The sequence below is a fragment of the Podarcis erhardii genome (genome assembly GCF_964252035.2).
Source record: "Podarcis erhardii genome assembly, chromosome: 7".
NCBI lineage: Eukaryota > Metazoa > Chordata > Lepidosauria > Squamata > Lacertidae > Podarcis > Podarcis erhardii.
Genome location: NC_138511.1, coordinates 54111508 through 54135336, shown reverse-complemented (window position 1 = coordinate 54135336; position 23829 = coordinate 54111508). Strand labels below are relative to the sequence as shown.

The 23829-nt window shown below is 43.3% G+C and overlaps 2 protein-coding genes across 4 annotated transcripts in view; one reads left to right on the top strand and one right to left on the bottom strand.

The window, feature by feature from the left end:
- The first annotated feature begins 556 nt into the window (after positions 1–556).
- BBS2 (Bardet-Biedl syndrome 2) lies at positions 557–22235 on the top strand. Of its 2 annotated transcripts, none has more exons than XM_081872121.1 (17): positions 557–795; positions 2569–2796; positions 3824–3949; positions 5233–5295; positions 6088–6165; positions 7537–7641; positions 8297–8383; positions 9079–9214; positions 10039–10178; positions 12135–12282; positions 13380–13551; positions 14949–15078; positions 16718–16849; positions 17803–17940; positions 18711–18823; positions 19633–19781; positions 21736–22235. In XM_081872121.1, the coding sequence occupies exons 1-17, from the start codon at positions 679–681 to the stop codon at positions 21876–21878; spliced, it is 2205 nt and encodes a 734-aa protein (XP_081728247.1). In that variant the 5' UTR covers positions 557–678; the 3' UTR covers positions 21879–22235. The 2 variants fall into 2 exon arrangements, with proteins under 2 accessions (XP_081728247.1, XP_081728246.1); XM_081872120.1 differs by lacking the exon at positions 557–795 and adding an exon at positions 1106–1330.
- OGFOD1 (2-oxoglutarate and iron dependent oxygenase domain containing 1) overlaps positions 21823–23829 on the bottom strand; it is a 35863-nt gene continuing 33856 nt past the window's right edge. For both annotated transcript variants that reach the window (XM_081872122.1, XM_081872123.1), the window contains exon 13: positions 21823–23610. In XM_081872122.1, the coding sequence (XP_081728248.1) occupies positions 23449–23610 (162 nt within the window). In that variant the 3' untranslated portion in view covers positions 21823–23448. The remainder of the gene's footprint in view (positions 23611–23829) is intronic.

Below are 23829 nucleotides of genomic sequence, written 5' to 3'. Positions count from 1 at the left end.
AGTCCTAAACGCTTCTAACTTCCATTACAGGAAAGTTGCTCTACCCCCACCCGTTCCCCCGATTACCGGTATTTTGGTTGCCCTTTTCTGAGGCTTTTCCAGTTTCACAATAACTAATATCCTTTTTTATTTTCTAAAAATATTTTTATTAAAGCTTTCTTAGCTTTCAAAAATTCTCGCACTGTCTCTCTTTTCCCCCCAAGTTGTGTTTTCTACAGATCAGCTACATTTGTTGTGAGACATTTAGTGTTGCATGCAGTATTAGGTTGGGAAGGAAAGGGGGACGGTGTGGGGATGGTGCATGTGGGGCGGCGGCAACGCTTCTATTTTTCTACTTAGTGTACGTGTGGGGTTTGGTGTCAGCGTCACTTGTGAACAACATCCTTTTCGAGGCCGCAAACGGTATTCCACATGCGATGACGCCATGGATTAGCAGAAGGGTTTTGTGATCTCGGCAGGAGGAGCCCCACCTCCTCGCCCTTCGCCCCACCCACGAGTCAGCTGGGCCTCGCCCACACCCTTCTCGCTCGCGACCGCCGTTGCCATAGCAACGGCCCAACATGGCCGCCACGTCGACGTCGTGACGCTACGGCCAAGCGCGACCGGGCCTGTCAGCGGCGGCGTTAGCTGCGGTCCCTCTTCTTGTCTGGGTCGGCTCGGCCTACCTTCGTTGCCGCCATGCTGGTGCCCGTCTTCACGCTCAAGCTGAACCACAAGATCCTGCCGCGCATGGTGGCGGTGGGCAAGTACGACGGCACCCACCCGTGTCTGACGGCGGCCACGCAGGCCGGCAAGGTAACGCGAGGACCGGCGCCCCCCGCCTGGTGGGTGGTGCGGGCTGCGGGGCTTAACTTCCCCCGGCCGAGACTCCTCTCTTTCGGATGTCCCTTTTCCTTTGGAAAGCCTGTGAAGTGGGCGCATATTCTGCAAAAACGCCCACCTCCCCCCGCCCCGCCGCTGTTTCACAGAAGAAAATGCAAAGCGTGTACTTGATATATGTGTATCCTGTGTGTGGAGTTTCGAGGAATGCAAGGCAGAATGCAATTCCTCCCTTCCATTTTCCTCCTGCAACAACCCTGTTAGGTGGCCGTGGGCAGGACTTGGGCCAGAGGCAGAAGTCATGAGCCTCACGCAGCAGGATGAGCAAGAGAGTCCCAAATGCAGCAGGGCTGGCTTATCCCTTTTCAAGTGTGGGGGTAGCTTTAAGGTCATGGAATTTAGAGTCCCTGGGCTTCCAGGCAAGTGTTTATTAAGGGGTCGGTGCTCCTTAAGCATACCTTTCTATATTTATTTTATAGTGTCCACAAAGGAACGTGGGACGCAGTCTTATGTGAGTCAGACCTTTTGTGTCCATCTAACTCAGTCTTGTATCTGCTGAGTGGCAGTCACTCTCGGTTTCGGGCAGAAATGTTCCTTTTCCCTACCTATAGATGCCTGGGGTTGAAACTGGGCTTTTTTGTATGCACGTCAGATAGATGCTTTACCACTGAATTATGTTCCTTCCCAAAACATCCTTGTCATTCCCCCTCCCCCGCAATCCTCAAATTATTTTGGGTTTATCCTTTCTGAACAAAATCCAGTAAGGAAAAAAGACCTGTTGCCAGCATCCCATTTGTAATTCTCAACAACCTGTTGTTTGCTATTACGCCCCTGTTCTGGAAGTGCTGTGAAATCACTAACAGTAGTCTTTGCCAGTGATCAGCATGCCAAGTGAGAGAATTGAAACTGCTTCTCCCCAGTCTTAGACCAGCACTGTATAACCACTACTCTACAGTGCCTTGACATCATCCCACAGATCACTTAGGAATGCCATCTCTTTTAACTGCTACACGTTGTCAAGGTCTCCCTGGTGCTGCTGTTTTTATTTACTTGGCAATCACCTGTGTGGCCCTGATTTAAAAACCAACGAGATCTTATGTTGTTTAGGTTAAAGCTGCATCCCCAAAGCATAATTGCCAAGCACTTCAAAATGCACCTTAGCAGCTGTAATTTGCCAAATGTGTTAAGGATATGTACTATTGTGCCTTGGTGTTCATGTACATTCATTTACAGAGATGTATGCTAGAGGCTGTGATCTTTCAGATATTGCTGAACTACAGCTTCCGTCCCAAACCACTGACCACTCTGCTTGAGACTGATGGAGTCTTAACAGCATCTGGGGGACCACGTGTTCCCTATCCCTGCCCCAGAGATGCTAGGAAGGGAGTTCAGTTTTGAAGAAGGAACTTTCTATTGGGGTTATTTCTGTCCCCAATGAAGTGACTCTATAAGGTGTGGGTACCTCTGAGCACATTTAGAGTGCCTTATTTTTGCCATTAACTAATGATGTCTGTAAGCTGTTTCCAGGTATGTCTCTGAATGCCACTTGCTGGGGAATAACAGCTGGAGAGGGCTATTGCCTCATTTCCGTGCACCTGGGCTTCCCATCAGTGTATCTGCTTGGCATTTGTGGAAAACAGAATGTTGGACTAGACAGGCCTTTGGTCAGATCCAGAGGGGCTCTTCTTGCATCATGAAAAAACAACACCATTGTTTACTGTTTTCAAATTTCTGTCTCCCCACCCCCAGGTTTTTATTCACAATCCTCATGCACGTGGTCAGCGTATTGGTGCAAACCGTTTAGTGCCCAGTGCCCAGGATGCTGATATTTCTCTTCTGAACATTAATGAGGCAGTCAGCTGTTTAACTGCAGGACAGCTGAACCCCGACCTTGGTTGCGATTCCCTTCTCATTGGCACACGGACCAGTTTGTTGGCATATGATGTGCACAACAATGCTGACTTGTTTTATGCAGGGGTAAGTTAATTCCTCTTGTTTGTCCTTTCCCCCCCTGCCCTCCCGCCCTCAGTGTTTAAGCAGTTTGAATACTTGAATTTATTCATAGAATGCAGTGGGACTGGACCAGTGTTTTTCAAACTTAATCAGTCTTTGGGCTACACTTTGCACATTGACTTGTATGCTGAGAAACTCCAACTTGTTGCACAGACTGTGGAGACATTGTTTAAGGTAGGAGTAAGGAATTTCAGTCCCAGGGGCCAGTTGTGACCCTCCAGCCCTTAAGACTCTCTCAAGGTCACACTCTTAACTAGTCCTGACCTGCGCCTTTAAGTATTTTTGGCTGGAATGTGTTATTGAACCTTTACAATGCCTCTTGCTTGCCTGGATGGAGGAAGGTGTGTGTAGAAGCCTCTTGTGTGGCTGGGATGTTCCCACAATACAAAGGTAAGAGTTGTATCTCTTCTGCCTGCTTCTTGCCTTTTGCTCTGCTCACCACTAGTACGTGGTCCCCAGAAATGTTCCCCTACCATTGATCTAAGGCATACATTCAAAGAAAACACTAGTCTGGCCTTTTGGGCCTCACTGCTGCTCTGTGTGAACTGAGCGCACACCCAACACATCCAGTACACTCCCTGTAGTTGTACATTGAAAAATAATATTAGTCGCTATGGGCATAAGGTTTTCAGGGAAGAATGTCCACTATTACTGATTGTCTGTCTTAGGAACCCTCTAAAAACTTCAAAGGGATCCTAGGAATCCTCTGAAACACAGTTTAATTGGGATTGCTGTGCTGTCGCTCTGAAGTCAGAGAGTTTAAGCCCAAGAACATGGGCATGACATGGTCACTCACAGTCACTCTTAAGGCTGCAGTACCTAAAGATTCCCTTTTTACCATGTATCATTTAATATAACATAGATTTTACTGTTTTCTTTTGAAACCTGAAATTGCCTGGTTCTGAACATTCTCGTTTACATAATATGCTTCTCTGTGCATTGTTTGCAGAGGGGGCAGAGTTACTATATTTCTATATTTTTTTCTTTGAAGGTACCTGATGGAGCAAACACGATAGTGCTTGGAACCTTAGGAGATATTTCTTCACCTCTTGCTATTATTGGTGGGAACTGTTCCTTGCAAGGCTTTAATCATGAAGGAAAAGACCTTTTCTGGACGGTGAGGGCAGTTTTATGTTTTTGGTATTGGACAATATTTATATTTCACTTAATACAACACAGCATCCAGTGTGGCCAAACCAGTCATACTACTCTAAAACTGCCTCTGGTGGAACTGAAGGCCTCTCTGAGGGGGAGTGGCCTTAGCCCATCTCAGCCCAGTCAGTAAGAGAACCTGTGCACAGAGATGGCAGCTCCTTTCCATTAGCGGCTTCTTTTCCAGCCCATTGGGGCTTTTCACCAGCCTCTCCCCCCAAGTGGCCCACTCTCCCTTATTATGCATCTTAGCTACTTTCACCTGGCCAAGTAGAGCAGGAGTCAGCAAACTTTTTCAGCAGGGGACTGGTACACTGTCCCTCAGACCTGTGGGGGGCGGCGGCGGACTATATTCTGAAAAAAATAAATGAATGAATGAATTTCTATGCCCCATGAATAACCCAGAGATGCATTTTAAATAAAAGCACACATTCTACTCATGTAAAAACACGCTGATTCCTGGACCATCTGCGGGCTGGATTTAGAAGGCGATTGGGCCAGATCTGTCCCCTGGACCTTAGTTTGCCTACCCATGAAGTAGAGACACTGCCAGTCGGCTCGTTATATTCTCTCCACCCCCTCCCAAGAATAGCTACTGGAGACTACTGGAAACTTCACCATGCATCTTAGTGCTCATGAAAATTAGCTGGCTGAAATGTTGAAGAGGGGAACCTGCACATAGTCTCTGTGGCTGTTAATCTGTGTGTGTGTGTGAGAGAGAGAGAGAGAGAGAGGGGGAAAGGGGTTTGTGGAGATTAAATACCTCTTTTGTCTGTATCTTGGAGTGTGTAGCTGTGTATAATAAGGGGAAGCTCTGCCTATACCCCTTTTGGGGATGAAGACTTTGCCTATACAATGGTACCTCGGGTTAAGAACTGAATTAGTTCTGGAGGTCTGTTCTTAACCTGAAACTGTTCTTAACCTGAAGCACCACTTTAGCTAATGGGGCCTCCCACTGCTGCCATGCCGCTGCTGTGCAATTTCTGTTCTCATCCTGAAACAAAGTTCTTAACCTGAGGTACTATTTCTGGGTTAGCAGAGTCTGTAACCTGAAGCATCTGTAACCTGAGGCATCTGTAACCCAAGGTACCACTGTACTTGTATTGGGCAGAGACACTGTTGCTGGATGTTCAACCCTTACTCAGTCCAAGATACTAGCTAGCAGCATTTAAAATGTTCTGTTAATACAAGAATTAGTGTGAGGCTAAATAAGTAGAGACACTGGCATTTTAATTTTTTTGATTATAGGTCACTGGTGACAATGTCCGCTCACTGGCACTGTGTGACTTTGATGGTGATGGAAAGAAAGAGGTTAGTGGTTTTGTTTTGTGTGTGTTGCAGGAACTTGCTTATATCTTTTCTTGAATGTGACCTGCTGAGGCGCCCCTAGTGGTAATGTTTTGAACTGTGTGTCTCAACAACTTTCCCAGCCTATCCCCTTCCCAGGGCAGGAATGCAAGCAGACTTGCTGGAAGAGCCATGCGTGTGAGGGCAGAGCACCCCACTGATCTCTCCCTAGGCAAAGGGAGTGTATCCTTGTAATCTAAAGCCACATTTTTCATGCACTAAGTTATACTTATTCCTGTGCTGTGCAGTTTGGTAGTTAGAACTGACATTCCTGATCTGACATGTATTTTAATAATTGGTTGTAATACTTAAGGTTCAGGGTCAGTGAAGAATTCTGTCCAGAAATTGGTTCCCTAAATACCTTAAGTCTGGTCATGAGTTACTTTGCATTGCATTTTCATTCATGGATGTAATGAACCTCATGTTGAGCTGACCACTTCCAGAAGTTGCTGCAACCAAGATCAGGGATATATTTCAGAGCCTAAATGTTTTAAGAAGTTGCTGAAGCTATGATCTAGAAGATCCCAGCTCACATATTACATTAGCCATGTGAGTAGACAGTCCTTTTGAGTAAAATAGAGTAAAAATGTGAGTAAAACGAGGTAGCACACACAGGGTCTTAAAGTTGCAGAGAAAGTGGGCTCAGATTTCTGGACTTGGGTTTCTAAGACTGGGTTGGTTTGCCAGGGAGACTGGTTCTTGTGGGCATGTGATACCATGTATTAAATGTTTGTTGTTCTTTTTTTTTTTGTTTAGCTGCTCGTTGGATCTGAGGATTTTGACATTAGGGTTTTTAAAGAAGATGAGATTGTGGCAGAAATGTCAGAGACTGAGGTAAAGGGAAATAGTAAATTGGGAAAAAAAATGTGCCAAAGGATTTAATATGAATAGGAAGATAAGAGAAATATGTGAATGTGGCATTACAAGATGGCCACACAATTTTTGACTCTAGAACAGTTTCTTCAAACAGATGAGAAGTGTTTTAAGATTCTTATTTTATTTATTACTTCCATGGTAATCATTCCTGCCTCAACAGGCTCCTTTGATGCTACCTCCTTCAGGTAGTTGCTTTGCCTGAGGTCTTATTTGAGGAAAGTAATAAGGGATTTGGGGTGGAAATTCCCATCATTACTTCGATTGGTTCCCTCTCCCAAGGCTGGTAACAAAGTGGGAAACTTGCCTGATCTGAGCAGGTATTACTTTGAGAGTTTAGATATGTAGCTTTCATCCTAGGAAGACATTGCACTACAAAGTGGCTTGGTACAATCTTGTCCTTTTTGGGGGAATATTCATGGCTCTGTTCTTCTCACACCCCTTCCCCCAGGCAAGTCATTGCATCTCACTTGGTAATCAGGATGGAGTGAGGGGCTGGATTTGACCCAGGAACCACTGGCAGCTGATCCTTATACAATATGCCTTTTCTTTCAGAAGCAGCCCAACTGGGTTGGCCCTCACTGATTCTAATACAACTGCTTTCGGTCAATTTAAAATGGTTGAAAAAAAAAGAACAAACTCAGCAGACTACAAAACAGGTGGTCTAGTTTCAAGAACTAGTTAAATCAGACTTATGGCAAGAGCAGTCTGTCTCTTCCCCAGCAGCCAACTAGGCAGGGAGAAAGATGGAGGGAAGATTGAGAGAAAGGGAGGAGGAGGGGAGAGCAGGTGAGGAATGGAGTGTCCCTGTCCACTTTTGGCTTGGGCCCTGCATACAGTTGGCATATGGCCTCCAACAGATTACATGGGGAGAAGCTGTTGTTCTGTGGTAGAGCAACTGCTTTCCAAACAGAAGGTCCCAGATTTTATTCCTGGCATCTCCAGGTAGTGATGGGAATGTCCCCTGCCTGAAATCCTGCAGAGCTTTTGTCAGTCTGTGTAGACAATGCTGAGCTAGGTGGACCCAGGGGTTTGACTCACTATATGTTCCTACCTCTGAGGGCCTGTGGCTCTTGACAGGAAAAGAAAAGGTTGCCCACCCCTGGCAGAATTAGCCTTAGCAGAATGCATTTTGAATGTACTGTTGGCATTTGTAAACTGAATCTTGCTGTGATAGGCTTGTTGAAACAGCATAGTTAATGAATGTGAATAGCGCCAATATCCTACAAATTTAGCTGAAGGGTATCAGGTTGATAGAAGTGGTTTGGCTTATCCAACTATTTACTGTTTTGCTGTAGCAGGTGTTGCTAAACTGTTCCCTTCCTTTCCCAGACTGTTACTGCGCTAACCCCGATGTGCAGCAGTCATTTTGGCTATGCCCTCTCTAATGGAACAGTTGGCATTTATAATCGGACAGCCCGCTACTGGAGAATTAAAGTTAGTATGATCACACTGAAAACAAGAAGGGGTAAAGTCAGAAATGTGGGAGGGGGCATTTGGGGGCATCCAGTTGCAATGCATGAATGCTATTGAGGCCTGCTTGTCAGGTTCATCATGAAAATGTTATGTTGGATTATAACATTTTTATTACAATCAAGTGGTATATAAATCTTGTGAAGTAACTAAACAAACCATCGAACTTATACACATTAATAGTTTAGCTTTGCATATCTATTAGTGTAACCATAGACGTTCTGACTTACCCCACAGGGTTGCATCAGGGATGAATGAAATGATGCATATGGAGCACTTGAACACTTGAGAAGTGCTATATAATTTATCAGTACATTTGTATAGTCCTTTCTGAATGTTCAAGGCACTTCATATATGTTACCTCAGTCATCCATGCATCAACTCTGTGGGGCAGGATAATAGCACTCTGTCTGGTTGGTGGGGAGGAGAGCGCATGTGTGCTGCTTGCCTGGAGCTACCCAATGAGCTTGTGGTAGTTGGCAAAATTTGAACCTAGGATTTCTCTTGGTCTTGGCTGCTATGCTACATTAGCCTCTCCCCACCATTAGATGTGTGAAAAGCTTAAAGTTAGTCCCAGGAACTTGGTTGACTTAATAGTTTTATTTTCCCCTCCCTCCAGTCTAAAAATCAGGCAATGAGTATACATGCATATGATATCAACTCTGACGGGGTGTGTGAGCTGATCACTGGCTGGTCCAGCGGGAAGGTGAGCTTATGCAACAGTTGTCATTTATGCAATTCTCCCTCCCTTTTACGAGTATGATACTTCTTTCCAGCTAGATGTCACCAGGCCTTATCCAGAGACCACTACAAGATACTGCTGGCATTGTTTGGAATTTTGCAGCTAGATAAATCATCTCCTGCAGTTAGAATATGTAGTCGGCAAATCTTCATACAATTTTTAAATGGATTTTTTTCTTTTGGCTGCTTCCCCCCTACCAAAAAAGTGACTATTTTTTTGTTAAAGATTATGAAAAGGAAAGTTGTTGAAATACATATGCAGAAGAGCAAATGACCCTAAGGAGTGATTTTGATGTGAACTGATTGAAATTTTGTACACCTAGAAACCCTGTACACCTAGAAAACCTGTAAAATATGTAGTCTTGAACAGAAATTTCCCATTTAAAAAAAGCCTTTCCTCTATAACAATGTGAATTCGAGGTTTTTAAAAATACATTAAAACTTGGGATTCTCAGGCTCTTTGTTACAAGCAATGTTTTGTGGCAGTCATGCAGCCTTTATATTAAGAATTTTAGGCTCCAGTCCTAAGCCTTATGAACATCTCCCTGGAAGTAAGCCTCATTTATACCTGGTAGGACTTACTTCTGGATAGAATTAACATGGTTAATTCACCCCCTCATTTTGTTTTAATGCTGACTTGGGGAATGCTTTGTGTTACAGGTTGATGCACGTAGTGACAGAACTGGAGAGGTCATCTTCAAGGATAATTTTGCTTCCTCAATTGCAGGAATTGTGCAGGGTGATTATCGAAAGGATGGCAATACAGAGTTAATCTGCTGTTCTGTTGATGGTGAAGGTGAGCATCAATCCCCTTTGCAGGTTTAAGGCCTTTTGTCCAATATGAGTTGAACTGTGTGATTGTTTGTATTAAGTTAGAAATGTTTTGTTGCTCCCAGAGCAACCAGATATGTTGTCTAGCCTGCCAAAACCGGCTTTCTAAGTCTTAGGGTATACAGAGGACTTGGGATGAAATTGGATAGAATTTACACTGGCTCTTGCAGCATGCAGCTGTTTCATGCAAGCACTCATCCCTGTGTTTTCTGTGAGTCCTTGTGGAACATTGGTGCACAGCTGCAAGTTGTATGCGTTAGCACGTTAAGAACCCCCCCCCCACAAGTTGGATGCACTTGCACTTAGCTCCCATTGAAATCAATGGGACAGATTAACTCACCATTAACTTTCCTGTGGGACCTAAATTCAGCTAACAGTCTGGTTGTGTTTATGCAGGCAAACATTCTACATAAGATACTTGGGGATACCACGCAGTTGTATGTTATTTACTTTGATTCTGCTCTTTAACTGGAGTCTCTCACTTTCTGCATGTGTGGGAGGGAGGCTTTGGACCAGGACTTGTCATACTGCAGAGTGATTGTGGCAGTGGGCAGGAAGTTAATGGGTTGGAAATGAAGTCTGCAGCCTGCTACCTTTTTGGAACAGGGGTTTGCTTTATGATGGTGTTCTTTGGAATGATACATTGACTTCCATGAAGTCTGTGCTTCAAAAGGAGTTGTTTTAGTTTTCCTTTTTTTCTAATGAGTTGTTCTTGTGTAGTGACAACTTTTCTCTGTCAAGAGCCCCTCTAGGTGGCCTGGCAAATATTTTTGCTTTGCTTTTGTGCAGTGCGAGGCTACCTGCCAGCTAGCCAAGAGATGAAGGGGAAACTGATGGACACCAGTGTGGACCAGGACCTGATTAGAGAGCTTAGTCAAAAGAAACAAAATCTCCTGCTTGAGTTAAGAAATTATGAAGAAAACACAAAGGTATTACTGAGTGAGTGGGAGGGTCTGATTCTGATCGCAGTTCAGAGTAAAACCTGACTATCCCTAGCACAAGCAGTTGGGTACAACTTAAAAGAGAACCGACTAATCATCTACTGTATTCCAACATTAGAGACGACCCTGCCTCTTACTTTATTTAGACGTTCTTCCCGTTTTGTAGAGAGGGACTGGAGAATGAGTGATAAAACATCTAGAACAACTGATTAAATTTAGCTGATCAGGGAGGTGAATTAAGACCTCACAAGTCCAGTGCTAAACTGGGGTTAATAAGCAGTTTAAACTTGACTTAGCATTTCAATGCAGAGTAAAACATGGTCATATGTTTGGACAGAAACAAACTACAAACCCTCATTTGCACATAACGTTAAACTAGTGCTGTCCTTTGTTGTCTCCCCACAAAGTGGAGCAGGGTGGGCACAATTTGAGCAGTACATGTTCTGGGTAACCTATTGTTTGTTTTTGACGGTGGCTTACCCTGTTCAGGGTAGCCCTGTTCAGGGATGTTTTTAACGTGTGATATTTTACTGTATTTTTGGTTTCTATGGAAGCCGCCCAGAGTGGCTGGGGAGGCCCAGCCAGATGAGCGGGGTATAAATAATAAATTATTATTATTATTATTATTATTATTATTATTATTATTATTATTATTATTACATGTGAACAGGGTTGTTGTCAAATAATAGAATGTTAGCACTATTTTCTTAGAAAGCAAAAAACAAAACAAAAAAACAACAAGAGAATTTGATGATTACATAAACAAAACCTGCCATATTCTAGATAATGACAGTTCTCAGCGGCTCCCATAAATATTACAGAGCATTATTACAGGTCACATGGAGGCCTTCCTCTCCACCTCAAATGCAGTGAACACTATGATAGTAGTCCTGCCTTCCACACACACTGGGTGACCTGTGTCCTTGTAATGGCTCTCATGTCCTTTTGCTTCATTCTTCCTCCTGAACTTTTCTGTGGTCTTGTCTCTATTCAGAGATACTTCAGTTATAGTCAGGTCAGAAGAAGAAGTTGGTTTTTATGGCTTAATGGGGAGAGGAGATGACAGAAGAAGCTCTCTGCTGACAGTTGCAGAACAGGAGTGCTTTCTCCTAATGGAGAGCTGGGGGTGTGTGGAGAAGAGAGAGAGAGGATATCACTGACTGCCTGGGTCTGAGCATTCTTGCTGTTGCTGTCCAGTGACCACATGATGCACCTCATGATGCACCAGGAAACAGGCAGCTGCTTTCACAAGGGTATTTGTGACTTCATGGAGTACAGTGGTACCTCGGGATGCGAACGGGATCCGTTCCAGAGCCCCATTCGCATCCCGAAGCGAACGTAACCTGTGTCCGTGCGTCTGCGCGTGCATGGCTCACGTTTCGGCGCTTCTGCGCATGCGCGTGAAGTCATTTTGATGGTCTGCACATGCGTGCGCCGCGAAACCCGGAAGTAACGTGCTCCGTTACTTCTGGGTCGCCGCGGAGTGCAACCCGAATTTGCCTAACCCGAAGTGTATTCATGGTATGACTGCATTTGTCTGCAGTCAGATAAACAGGTGGTCAATTGACCAGTATTCCAACACCAAAAAGAAATGTGGAATTTCTGGCCATCTAAACAAGGGTTGTTGATGCAGAACAGCAGATCAGAAGCAACTTTTGGTAGTATTGACTGGGTTTACATTTCCTGGGTTCACATTTCCTTTGGGGAACTTCAGAAGGCAGCTTTAATAACCATCCAACCCTGATGTCAGAGCTATATGCCTCAGTAAAAGAAATAGAAGCAAAGCTAAAATATTCTGTGAATACTAATGAAAGCTGTTGCAATTCAATGCCTTTCCAGGACACGTAATCCAGTTTTGGATGTGTTTTGTTTAATCACTTCTGAAATTACACTCGCAAATAATCCAGCTTTTGAAATGGTTGAATTTGGAATCATGTTTTACAGCAAGTGGAACTAAACACCCAAGTGAATGAGATGGATGGACAAAGGGGTGTGATTCCTGCAAACACCCAGCTCCAAACAGCACTCTCGGTCAATCTGGGCTCAGACAGTGAATCTGCTCACGTTGAATTATGTATTTCCACGTCCAATGGTGAGAAAGGCTTAGTCCAAAAGCTTATTTCCATAGGTTAACCTATGCTTTCTAGCTCTTGTTTCAGCTCTTTCCAGTCCTGAGGTGCATATTTCCTTCTCTTTGGATCATTTCTCAGATTGGCATGCAGGAGGCCTCCATGATACATGGAAGAGCAGCTTTTCAGCCTTTAAGCTTTCTCAGCTATCCATGCATGGAATATACATATATTTGGGCTACTTGGTCTGAAGAATGCTCACTATTTTAAGCTTTTAGCATCCTTTTGTGTTCAAAGATACAGGGTTCTGAAACATTATTACACTGAACTACTCTTTGGCAAGAAGCAAGATTGTTTGGGAGGCATCCCACGTTGCAAAGATATATGGTTAGCACTAGGCAGCATAAGGGGCATACATGGCATAAAAGGCACAAGGCTTACAAGGCATAAGGCATGCCATAAGATAAAAGGCATAAATGGCATAAGGCATACGACATAAGGCTTGGAATAGCCCTGCTTTTTTCTTTTCTCTGCAAATGTTTGGACAGCAGCACTCTAAAAAGTCAGAAGGTGACCCTGCTTCTCTTTTGGTTCCCTTTAATTGTTTCTGCCCTGTCCTAGAGAAGCTCGTCGGGCCTTGGGAGAGGAATGTTTAAAATCATTCAGCACTTTAAATAAATAGCTATTGCTGTTTTTCTGGTACTCACTGGAGAGTTTCAGTGAATCTTAGATGCTGTGAATCGCACTCTGAAGGGGAGTGTGTTCATATGGTGTCTGTTTTATGAAGGTTAATAATATCTGGGTCATACACACCCTCATCACCTAAGCACTAGTATATTTATTGCAAGCCCAAAGATTGGAAGGTATTGGAGAAAGAAGAGAAAAAAATGGGTAATTATGAAGGATTCCGATAACAGTGGCTCCTATTGTACTTTTATAAGATTCCTTCATAGTTGTCAGTTACTATATTGCTTTCATTGTCTTTAACTATGTAGCAGAGTTTGGCACAATATGGTGCACCATTAAATCTACATTATAGTACCCTCCTCCCCCTTGGTTAATTTTGAAAGCCATGCCAAAGAAAAGCCACTAATTGGTCAGGTCTTTTCTCCCCTTTAAGACACAATCATCCGAGCGGTGCTGATCTTTGCTGAAGGAATATTTGAAGGTGAGAGTCATGTGATCCACCCTAGTCTTCAGAACCTCTCGAGCCGCATTAAAATTCCCCTCACCCCTCCCAAAGATGTTCCAGTGGAGCTGAACATCAAAGCCTTTGTCGGCTACAAGAATAGGTAAGGGTGATACTGGCAGGTAGATACAAAAGAGGCTTTATCTAGCTGTGTGTGTGTTTGACACATTTGCTTGAGCTGCCTGTTCACTATCACTTTGATGGGGTGCATCTTCACTCATGCTCTCTGCTTGGGGAACAGTACAGTCTAAATCATGTGGGTTAATAGTCTTTGCTTAGTCCTTTGAGCCCACAAATACCAGCTTCAGCATTTTCAATTTATATGCATATTTTAATGGGGAAGGTTTTGAACAATTAATCAGTACAGAACTGGATTATGTATATTGGATCTGTTCATTCTTTTGGTGTTAAAGAAGTCAAAGCAACCTTTCCCCCGCTGCAAAGTCATTCTCATGATCTTGTGGAATCTATTTGCTTGACAATTAAGATTCAAAGGAAGCTTTGGTCATGGCCTACAATAGTCTGAGAAGGCTTCTCTCCTGAACATCCTTGTGTCTATCTCTCCCTTGCCCCTTCATCTGTCTTTTCCAAAATATTCTAAATTTGGTACAAATCCAAATGAAAGTTTTGGAAATAATGTGTGCATCAGTAAAGTGCAACAGCCCCTCCCCCCTCATTTGGATGCTCTGCCATAACAATCTCATATGAGATACTGACTTATCAGCATCTTTAACACAGAAGCAAATTGGCTCTAACCCTACTTTCTTTGATACAGAAAAGTCAGATCTGTGAGGATATAAAGCACTCTGTTCTGCTTCTGCTTTGCATTGCCTGGGTGTGGTTTGGGTTTTTAATGCCTGGTATATACACTCCTGGCAGTACAGGGAGGAAATGGACATAATGACACATTAGGAAGCAGTAAGGATTATAGAAGTTGGAATCGGTTTGGGGGTACATGGGGAGAAGGAAGGGATAATGAGTTTTAAAGAGCAAAACAGAATTCTCTCTTTGACCAGTAAGAACCCCTGCTCTTGCCTCAGAATCTTGAACACATACTCCCATCACCCCTTAAAATATATCTGTGTATATCCCTGAGGTCTAGAAACTTGCTTTTTTAAAAAAACAAAAAAACAAAACTCAGGTTTCTAGGACTTTGATACATATTAGAGACTTTAGCAATAGTTTCTATTAAATCATTACTCTGGATTCTACCTGGTCAACTTTGTTAAGTAGTTCTGTATACTTCTGTTGTAGAGTGCATGATTGGGCAAACTGTTGTTGATACTAACATGAAAGTAGATACTAGCATGTAACTTAGAATAAAAGAAAAATAAGCTGGAGCTCATCATTGTTTTCATTTCCAGATCAACTTTTTGTGATGCTAGCCAGGAACTGGGGCTTTGGAGAATTCTGTAGCAGGGATCATGAATTATTTAGGTGCATTTTTATGCCAGAAGTCATGTTGAGTCCTCTTGATTGTTCTGTTGGGTGTCTTTCCAGCATGCAATTCCATGTCTTTGAGCTGTCAAGGCAACTCCCTCGCTTCTCAATGTATATTCTGAGTAGTCCAGACTCTGCTCCTGGTCCTTTGAGCTTTGTACGATTCACAATCAGTGAGAGGGTGCAAACAGTAAGTCTTCAATTCTCTTCTCAACCCTGATGTAGTTAATACTTTAAATGTGTATGTATTAATTATTTTACTTCTTTTATGAATCACTTCCCATCAGGCACCCCAAAGGGATTTACAGTAACATATATATATAAATAGTTTCATATGTGGAAAGTTAAAACAGTTGCATATATAACATCAGTTTAAAAAACAAATATAAATATTAGAACACTTTGAAGCAACAATAGCACATACATAAAATCAGTTCCAATCCAAGGCAGAGATTAACTGGGATTTTTTTAGAATAAAGATCTTATTTAGATCCCTGTTCTCATCACAGAGCTACAATTCCCAGTTGAACTCGTGAGAATTTTAGCTCTGTGAGAGGAAAAGGGGTTATCTTAACAATTCTCAGCATTCTTACAACTTCCAGAATTCTTTGGTTTGAAGTGGTATCATAGTGCTTTATATGCATGGTGTGAATATCATGTTCCTGGCATCTCAAGCTACGTACTTTTAGTTCTTGGGTAGCAGGGCTGGAAAAGATACAGTACCGAGCCCATGTAGACAATAGTCCAGTGGTGTTAGGCAGCTTCATATGTTCATATCTGTTCACTTAATGCGAAATGCAAATATTGTGAATTTAACCTTTTCTCTGGTTCTTTAAATGTCTTCCTTTTAATTTTGCCTCCTGTTTTGTGGCACTGGGAAAGGACCTGATTAGTAGGTGCTGATACTTTGCTGCGGGGGAAGAGAGAAAATAGCCTGTTTTATAAAAGAGGCAAAAAGGGGTGGCAGCAGATAGCAGCACTCTTGCCCATTGAGGATAATTTAAAAGAGAGAGAGGGGAGTGCCCAGGACACTGGTGTAGGTCAGATGCACACCTTGTAACACAAACCTGGTTGGAGATGTATCAGGGTGACCAGGTGCAGCTTTTGGGAGCAGGAATACAAAGCAGTCTAGGTAGGTCAGGCTGAGAGCTGAAACCTAGTATCATAAGCTCATTCCTAGCATCACCCCAGAGGTATAAGGCAGTCTGGAGGAGCAGGTGATTGTTGCCATCATTGCGGCAATGCTGCCTAAATTGCAAAATTTTCATCGGGAGCTTCCTGTCATTGACCTGCAAGACTTGGAGCAGGTTATTAGATAAACATGAAATATCTAGCCTGAGTGTGGTACTTGGTAGCCAGTGGTGAGAGAGTGCAAGGAGCTGGTCCTAGATCCATTGATCCTGGTGTCACACCTGCCACTGATGCTCCTCTCATGAACATAAAAGGAGCCATTGTTCCTCTTGCTCCTCTCCCTTTTCCAGCAGCCCCACCCACTCTATGAACTCTCATTAGGAGCTAAGGCTCCATCCCACTGTATGCAGGGCACAGCGTAATCTGAGAAAAGGCCAGGCATTGATGGTGTTGGTAGGAGCAATACTGCCTGGATCCTTACTGATGCCTTGGTAGGTAAAATGCTTGCATTTCCTGATATGCTCTCTGTTTAGAATGAATGCAGCTGCATGTTCTGCCTTAGGCTGGCATTTATAGTTTGCAGGACATGGAAAGCTGCACATCCTGGCTCCTTGTGCCAGGCGTGGTGTATACGTACCACATCAAAAGAGCTTTGAAGCCTTTGTAGATTACTTATGTTGTGAATTTATGTTTCCAAGGTCATCATGTGGCTGAAACAAAATTTCCTGTTACCAGAGGACATGGCGATCCACAATGAGTCCTTTGAAGTCTGTTTTACCTCCCTGCGTGACGCGGGGCAGCTGTGCATCAAAATGAAGCCCAGTGGGGAGGTAACATTTTGCTTTGTGGTGTTGCAATTAGTCTTGTAAATAGGCACTGGCTTGGTCTTAGGGCAATGCAAAATCTCACCTAAGGTGCCCAAGCAGGGAAATGTTAGTTAAAGCAAATATAGCTCTTTTCTTTTTTCTTTTGTGTACCACAAATGACTAGTAGGCTAGTAAAAAACATTTTTGGTTAATTACTTTGGTGGACTTACTAGCAGAGGAAGGGAAATTCTGCCCTCCCCCAAAAGATTTTCTGCCATACTGCATTATTGGAACTATGTGGCAAGATTCTCAGGTGAGCATCGGAGTTGGTGACAGAGAAAGTGATGGGGAGAACTGCTCAAATGGGCCAGGCAGTGGTTTTCTGCTGCCTCTTCATCTATTTGGTGTTGATTCTTAAGTAATGTGTTGGAAGCCTCACAGTGGACAACTAGACACTAAGAGACATAAGGGTTGAAGTGGACAAAGAGGTTTGTCCCAAACAAGGATGGTGCTTTTTGTGGGGTCCTCTTAATGAAAAGCTCTTTAACCACTGCCTTTCTCCCTCCTCCCCTTTAAACTCTGCTGCTGTTACATGGGTCTGTCAATACTCTCCCACCCTATTGAATGCTTAGGGCTACATCAGCTCTCAGCAATGATTCAGTCTCAGGATCAAGAGAATCCACTTATCCCTAGTGTTGTGAAGTGTTTGGGTTCATTCAGCATGGCATTAAGGCTCTGTTGGTGTGAGAATTTTTCCTTGTGCAACAGAATGTTCTCCCCCTCTTCTGCCCCCCCCCAAATCTCCAGAGCTGATTTTGGGACAGTATAGGGCATGCAGCAGGGTGTAGTGGCAGAAGTCCTATTGTACTATCAGTAAGCCTTGTGCTTGCGGAATTATTTATTTGCATACTATCTTTTGAAGCGCTGGAGAGTGGTTCAAATCTGACATGTCTCTTGTTCTTTTTCTGGCCTGTTAGATCTCCATTAACACCGACAACATTGACTTGGCTGGTGACATTATTCAGTCGATGGCCTCCTTTTGGGCAATTGAAGACTTGCAGGTTGAAGCAGATTTCCCAGCATATTTTGAAGAGATGCGAAAGGCCCTAGTTGTCGTAAGTGAGAGTTTTCAAATGCTGCTGAGGGATACAATACGCTGGAAATAAACTTACACAAGTTGGAATGGATAGGAGCTAAGCACATCCTTGGTTTCAGTAGGCCTTGTGCAAGGGATGTTTTTGAGGAATTGCATGCAGAATATGTTGTTTATCCTTTTGCCTAAAACTGGGCGATCTGAAATGGGGAACTGGTCTATCTAGATAGTAGGTGAAACAGCACCGTGCTCTAGTTTCCCCCAATGTTTTGGAATCGACTGCTTCTCTCACAGTAGCCAGGCTATTCAGATCCATGCCTTCTGTTTGGAGAGTTTCTGTCTAATTTGAGACCTGCTTTTAACAAGAGAACAAGTTTCTAACATGGTTGAGGAACCTCTGGCCTGTCAGCTCATGAGGCCATTTTCCCCAACCCATTCCCACTTGCCCATCAGCTGACACCACTCATGATGCCAACTAGTGGGTGCTAGGGTTGGTTTAAATCCTGCACTTGCTGTGTGTCCCTATTCCCAGCAGTGAATAGCAGCATGCAAGCAAACAGAACAAAATTTCACTCCTGCTCATCAGCAGATCCCATGCAAACCTCTTCCAGAATCAGGAAGGGATTTGCATTGCAATTCCCTGCTGAAACAGAGTTTATTTCTGGGTGTTTTCGCAGGGTATTTTTACCCTTGATTTAGCAGGGGTTCCATAGAAAAAATTTGTTTGACTCTTGTGAGTCTACCTGATGTGTACCTTAGTTGCCCTAACATGTGACTGATGCTCCTTTGTAGGTGGATAATTCTCACACATTCTCTCAGAAGCTCACAGCTGACATGGCGGAGCACTCCAATCTCATTCGCAGCATGTTGGTTCGAGCAGAAGATTCACGCCTCATGGGAGACATGTAAGTTGGCTTTGTGTCATTTCCCCTCCATAAATATTTCTGACTAGCTATTGTTTTTCTGGCTCCAGGGTGCACAGCCTATTTTTGTGACTGTAACTTGTTTAAACTGTTTTAAATACTGTATTGTTGCGAGCCACCCTGGGATTTTCTGGTGAAGGGCAGGTAATAAATCACATTATTGTTTGTTAATAATAATACTATGCGAACAATTCTCTTATCTAATTCACAAAATTTACTAAAGCAGTGTGCAAAATTTCAAACAACAATCTTAATAAATGTAAGAAACAAGAGTGCTTTGAGTACCAAGCATTTTCCAGTGCTATTGGCTGTCCCACTTGCTTGTTTAGCTTCTTCAGAAAACACAACAATTTCCTCTTCATGCGGCCTTGGCTCAAGTTTGCTTGTTCTGCTCCTTAGCAGACCCTTTATGTATGCCAGGGGTAGGGTCATGACGTAGCTCTAACCTATTACCTCCAGGAAGACTGAAGGTGGATACAGATCAAGTGGGTGGGAAGATTGAGGAGTCTTGAAATCTGCTGAGGTTTTTGGTACTGAAATTCCTAGGTCAGCAGAAGCTGTTCTTGAAGAGCATCCTGGCCAGTGTGAATAAATGGTTACTGTAACACACACATCTCAGAGCCAGGACCCACTTTTAACCCAAACATGCATTTGGGAGCCCATTTTTTTATTCTTTCATCATATATTTGTCATCTTAGTCACATTCCCTGTAATAACTGAATGGGATTGGTTCTGGGCAGTGATTGATTTCCAAGGCCTGTAAGTTACACTCTTTGTGTTTATTCCCACAGGAAAAATATGAAGAAGCGATACAAAGACCTATATTATCTCAACAGGGATTTGCAGTCCCAGTACAATATTCGCTGCAGCAATCACGCAGAACTTCTAAATAACCTCAAGGCAGTAAACCAGGCTATCCAAAGAGCAGGACGCTTGCGCGGTATGTGCTTGAGAAGGGGTGGGGTGAACCAGCATTGTCCTTGTGCTCATGTCCTGCTTGCTGGAAAGATGAAAAAATGAGGGTGTTTTCAGGCAATGGCTACTTTTTATCTCAGCTTGGCAAGCCACAGGTTTGGGAAGTGGATACTCAGTTGGGAAAATAGCCAAACGTCCACTATCTTGCCCCACTACATGCCTTCTTTTCCAGAGATGTATTTATTTGTAGTTCAAACAGACTTCAGACTTCTTCCAACACAGAGGTGTTCCCAAATTATGCAAAAGGAATGTGAAAAAGGAGGATTAGAGAGTATGGGATGGCAGTTTGAAATACAGTGGAACCTCGGGTTACGTACCATCTTCCTTACGAACGCTTTGAGCTCCGCTAACCTGGAAGTAGACGCTCCCGGTTGTGAACTTTGCCCTGGAATGTGAGCGGAAGTTGCTTGCTGGCGGGAGGCCCCATTAGTGAAAGCACGCCTCATGTTAAGAACGGTTTTGGGTTAAGAACAGACCTCCGGAACGAATTAAGTTTGTAACTGGAGGTACCACTGTATCTTGAAAGGACGTAGGAAGGAAAAAGGTAGAGCAGCTACTCACCAAGCTGCTTGAGGGAAGGGCTTACTGGCATTTCCTTTCTACTGGCAATTAAATCTGTCTTAGTTTGTCATGCGGTAAGAGCAGGGAAATTTGCTGAATATTTTTTTTGCAGAGCTTCTGTTTTGCAGTGAGGGTAACATTTTGGGAAGTGTGAAGTTGTTTCTCTGAAAGAACAGTGCTGTACTAGAAGCAAAGCACTTGCAAAGAGAAGGATCTGGTTTCTTCTGGACATTGCCTGTACCTGTAGTTCATCTTTCTTAAAGCAGCTGCAGTAGCCACCCTAAGACAGTTGAAAGGCAGAGGGCAATCTGCTCCTTCTGTTGCAAAGGTTAGGGGAAGATCTGATTTTGCTCCCCATACCATGCTACTGATCCCAGTGTCTTCTATATCTTCCCTCTTGGCAGAATGATTGGCATTGCTGTATATAGCGCTATGAGGCAAATGTTGGGCTATCCCCTCCTCTCCGGCAGCTGAATGGGGTATGCTTTCTGCAAGGGTTAAACCATTGTGCATGTGTGGGAGGGACATAGAATATAGCTGGTAGAAAAAATTGTTATTGGCACAGTATATTAGTCTAGTCCTGCAGTACATCTGTCAAAGTTGCAAATGCTATGACACTGAAATGCTCCTTTACTCCATTTATTTTGTATGGAGTCATGAGGGTCTTTTCCCTTGCATTTAGGCAGGGCTTTGGTTTTCTGTTGCATGATGTAAACCCCCTAATCCTTGGCCTCTTTTCTTCTGCATTACCAGTGGCCCTTTCTAGCATCCTGGATTCCTCCTGGGGGACGGGGGGGGGGGGAGAGATACTGCCACACAAGTGCCGGTTCAGTATTCTTCCCACATAGAATTGGTCAAAGAGGGCAGTTAGAATTTATAGAAAAATCATGAAGTAGCAAAATGGATGAGAGCAGGTATCTCTGAATAAGCTGTCCCAGTTCTTTATGGGAAAATGTCAGTGGATGGACTCTGTTCTTGAACACATTTCAGTGGTACTGCAGAAGCTGGTTAACGAGATTCTTGAACTTGTTGTAATCACTTTGCAATTTGAGAAAGAACTGAGTTTTTCAGGTGCTAAAGAAAATACCTGATTTTATCAGGACTTAGGGCAAAATGGCAGTGTGATGATTGTTTCCCTTCATATGTCTTCATCCCTTTTGTAACAAGATCAAAGGACTTTGACTGTTACTAGGCCATACTGCAGAACAGAGCTTTGAGGAAATGGTGACTGCTGCATCAAAAATTATTATGTGCATTCAACCTACTCACATTATTCTTGTTTAAGGTTGCAGAGTTCATTATGTACTACCAAGTGCTTAGAACAGTCTTTAATTATTATTTTTCTTTCCATCCTGCAGTTGGTAGGCCCAAGACACAGGTGATTGCTGCATGCCGTGAGGCTATTAAGCACAACGACGTTAATGCACTCATCAAGATAATGCGTGTGGGAGTCACATCCTCTTTATTAAAGAAAAGATTGACAGAGACTGCGGTGGGATGATCGTTTTAAAAGGCAGTCAGCTCAGTGAGATGGGCAAAGTGGTGTAGCAGCTGACATATCACACACCCTGGAGCCTGCTTGGGTAAAGGAAGTCCAGCAGAATAGGATGCACATATAGTGCTCCTGTATAGAAATATTACTATGAAACTGTTAGCAGGAGCTGAAGTCTATAGTAGTGGGAAGAGAACAGAGAAACAACTGACTGTTCTATACTGTCAGAGAGGACCAAAGTCTGAAAAGGGAATGTTGGTTATTTATGAATCTTATATAGCCATGTATAGTATTTTTATTGATGAAAGCAATAGCATGTTGCAGCACTTAAGATCGGTAATCTTCAATAAAACAAACAGACCTCAAGCTCCCTCTTCTCTGTGCTCTTGGGAAATGTGTGACCACTAAATATCATTAGTTGATATTCTTATGACACTTGAGCCCTTGTAAATGGCAAAAAAGGGAAGTATATTTGATTTTCATGTATAAAATCAAATATACTTCCCTTTTTTAAGCTACCTTAAGGCCCCATTCAGTCAAAAGGTGGGTTATATAATGAAATCCTAAAACTACAGCTTTTTATTGTGACCCTCTTGTTTTAAGTTGCTAGGACACATGTCCCTAAGCTCTGTTTTGAAAATCACTCTTACCATGCCTGATGTAACAATTATGCATTGCCCTTCCATGCAACAACCCACAACCCCTAAGCACTATAGCAGCAGAAACCGGCTGACCCTCTTCCCAGAAAAAAAAGTGTGTCTTGGGCTTCCATACAACAGTAACCACACTTCCCAAAAAGGATGACATAGTGGTAAGCAATGACAGGAGGAACACCCTGCCCCTCCCACCACTGAGAATAATGTGTTTGCAGCCCTTGCATAGGATGAGGTAATGGTACAGAGAATGAAATACACATTCCAAATTACCACTAATTAGATGAAAATGAAGCCCTTTTTTCATAGTCTTGGTTGCAGCAAAGATGAGGTGCAGGTTTTGCTCCCTATCCTATGTATTGGACTGGTGAGAACTTGATGCAGCCTTAATGTAAATGTTGAAGTTGCTCAGGGGTACTGTTCTAGGTTCCTCCAACACCACAGGAGTGCAGGTAGACCATCAGCATTCCCACCTGTCTTTGGGAAGAACCAGCTGCACAAATACACTAGGAATACTGTGTCCAGTTCTGTGTGCCACAGTTTACAAAGGATATTGACAAGCTGGAACATGTGCAGAAGGGGATGATCAAGACAATCAACAGTTTGGAAGCCAGGCCTTCTGAGGAACAACTGAGGGAAGTGGGTATTATAACCATATCTAAAGAGCTGTCACATGGCACAAGCTTGCTTTCTCCTCCAAAGGCTAGGACCTGAACCAATGTCTTCAAAGGAGACTCCGACTCAACTTCAGAAAGATCTTTCTGACTGCAAGAGGTGGTGGACTCTCCTTCCTTAGAGGCTTTTAAGCAGAGGTTGGATGGCCATCTGTCATATAAGATCTAGCTGAGATTCCTGCACTGCAGGGGGTCAGACTAGATGACCCTCGGGACCCAGCTATACAACTCTTTTAGTCCATGTGGCAACTGTCATTCATAGTAAACAAAGCAAATGTCCCAGAATCCAGTTTGCTCGGTCTCTCTGGCTGTTTGCTTCAAACAACGGTGGTTTATATACTTCACAAATTTCAGCGACTCTGGGTCTCTATACACCAAGGCCAAACAGTTCATCTCTGGAGTGATCAGCAGCAGCTTGAAGAAAAAAACCAAAGGAAGTGTTAAGGAAACAAGCTGATATAATTTACTTCTGCAGAAGACACAGAGAGGAGACATTCCGGTGTCAGGTTAAAGAACTTATTCTGTACACGTGTAGAATAAGTCAATCAAATTCCTGCTCCAGTTAAATTGGGAAAGGTTTCAATGCAGATTCCTTGAAAACAGCAACACTACACAGCCCTCCAAATGAGAGGT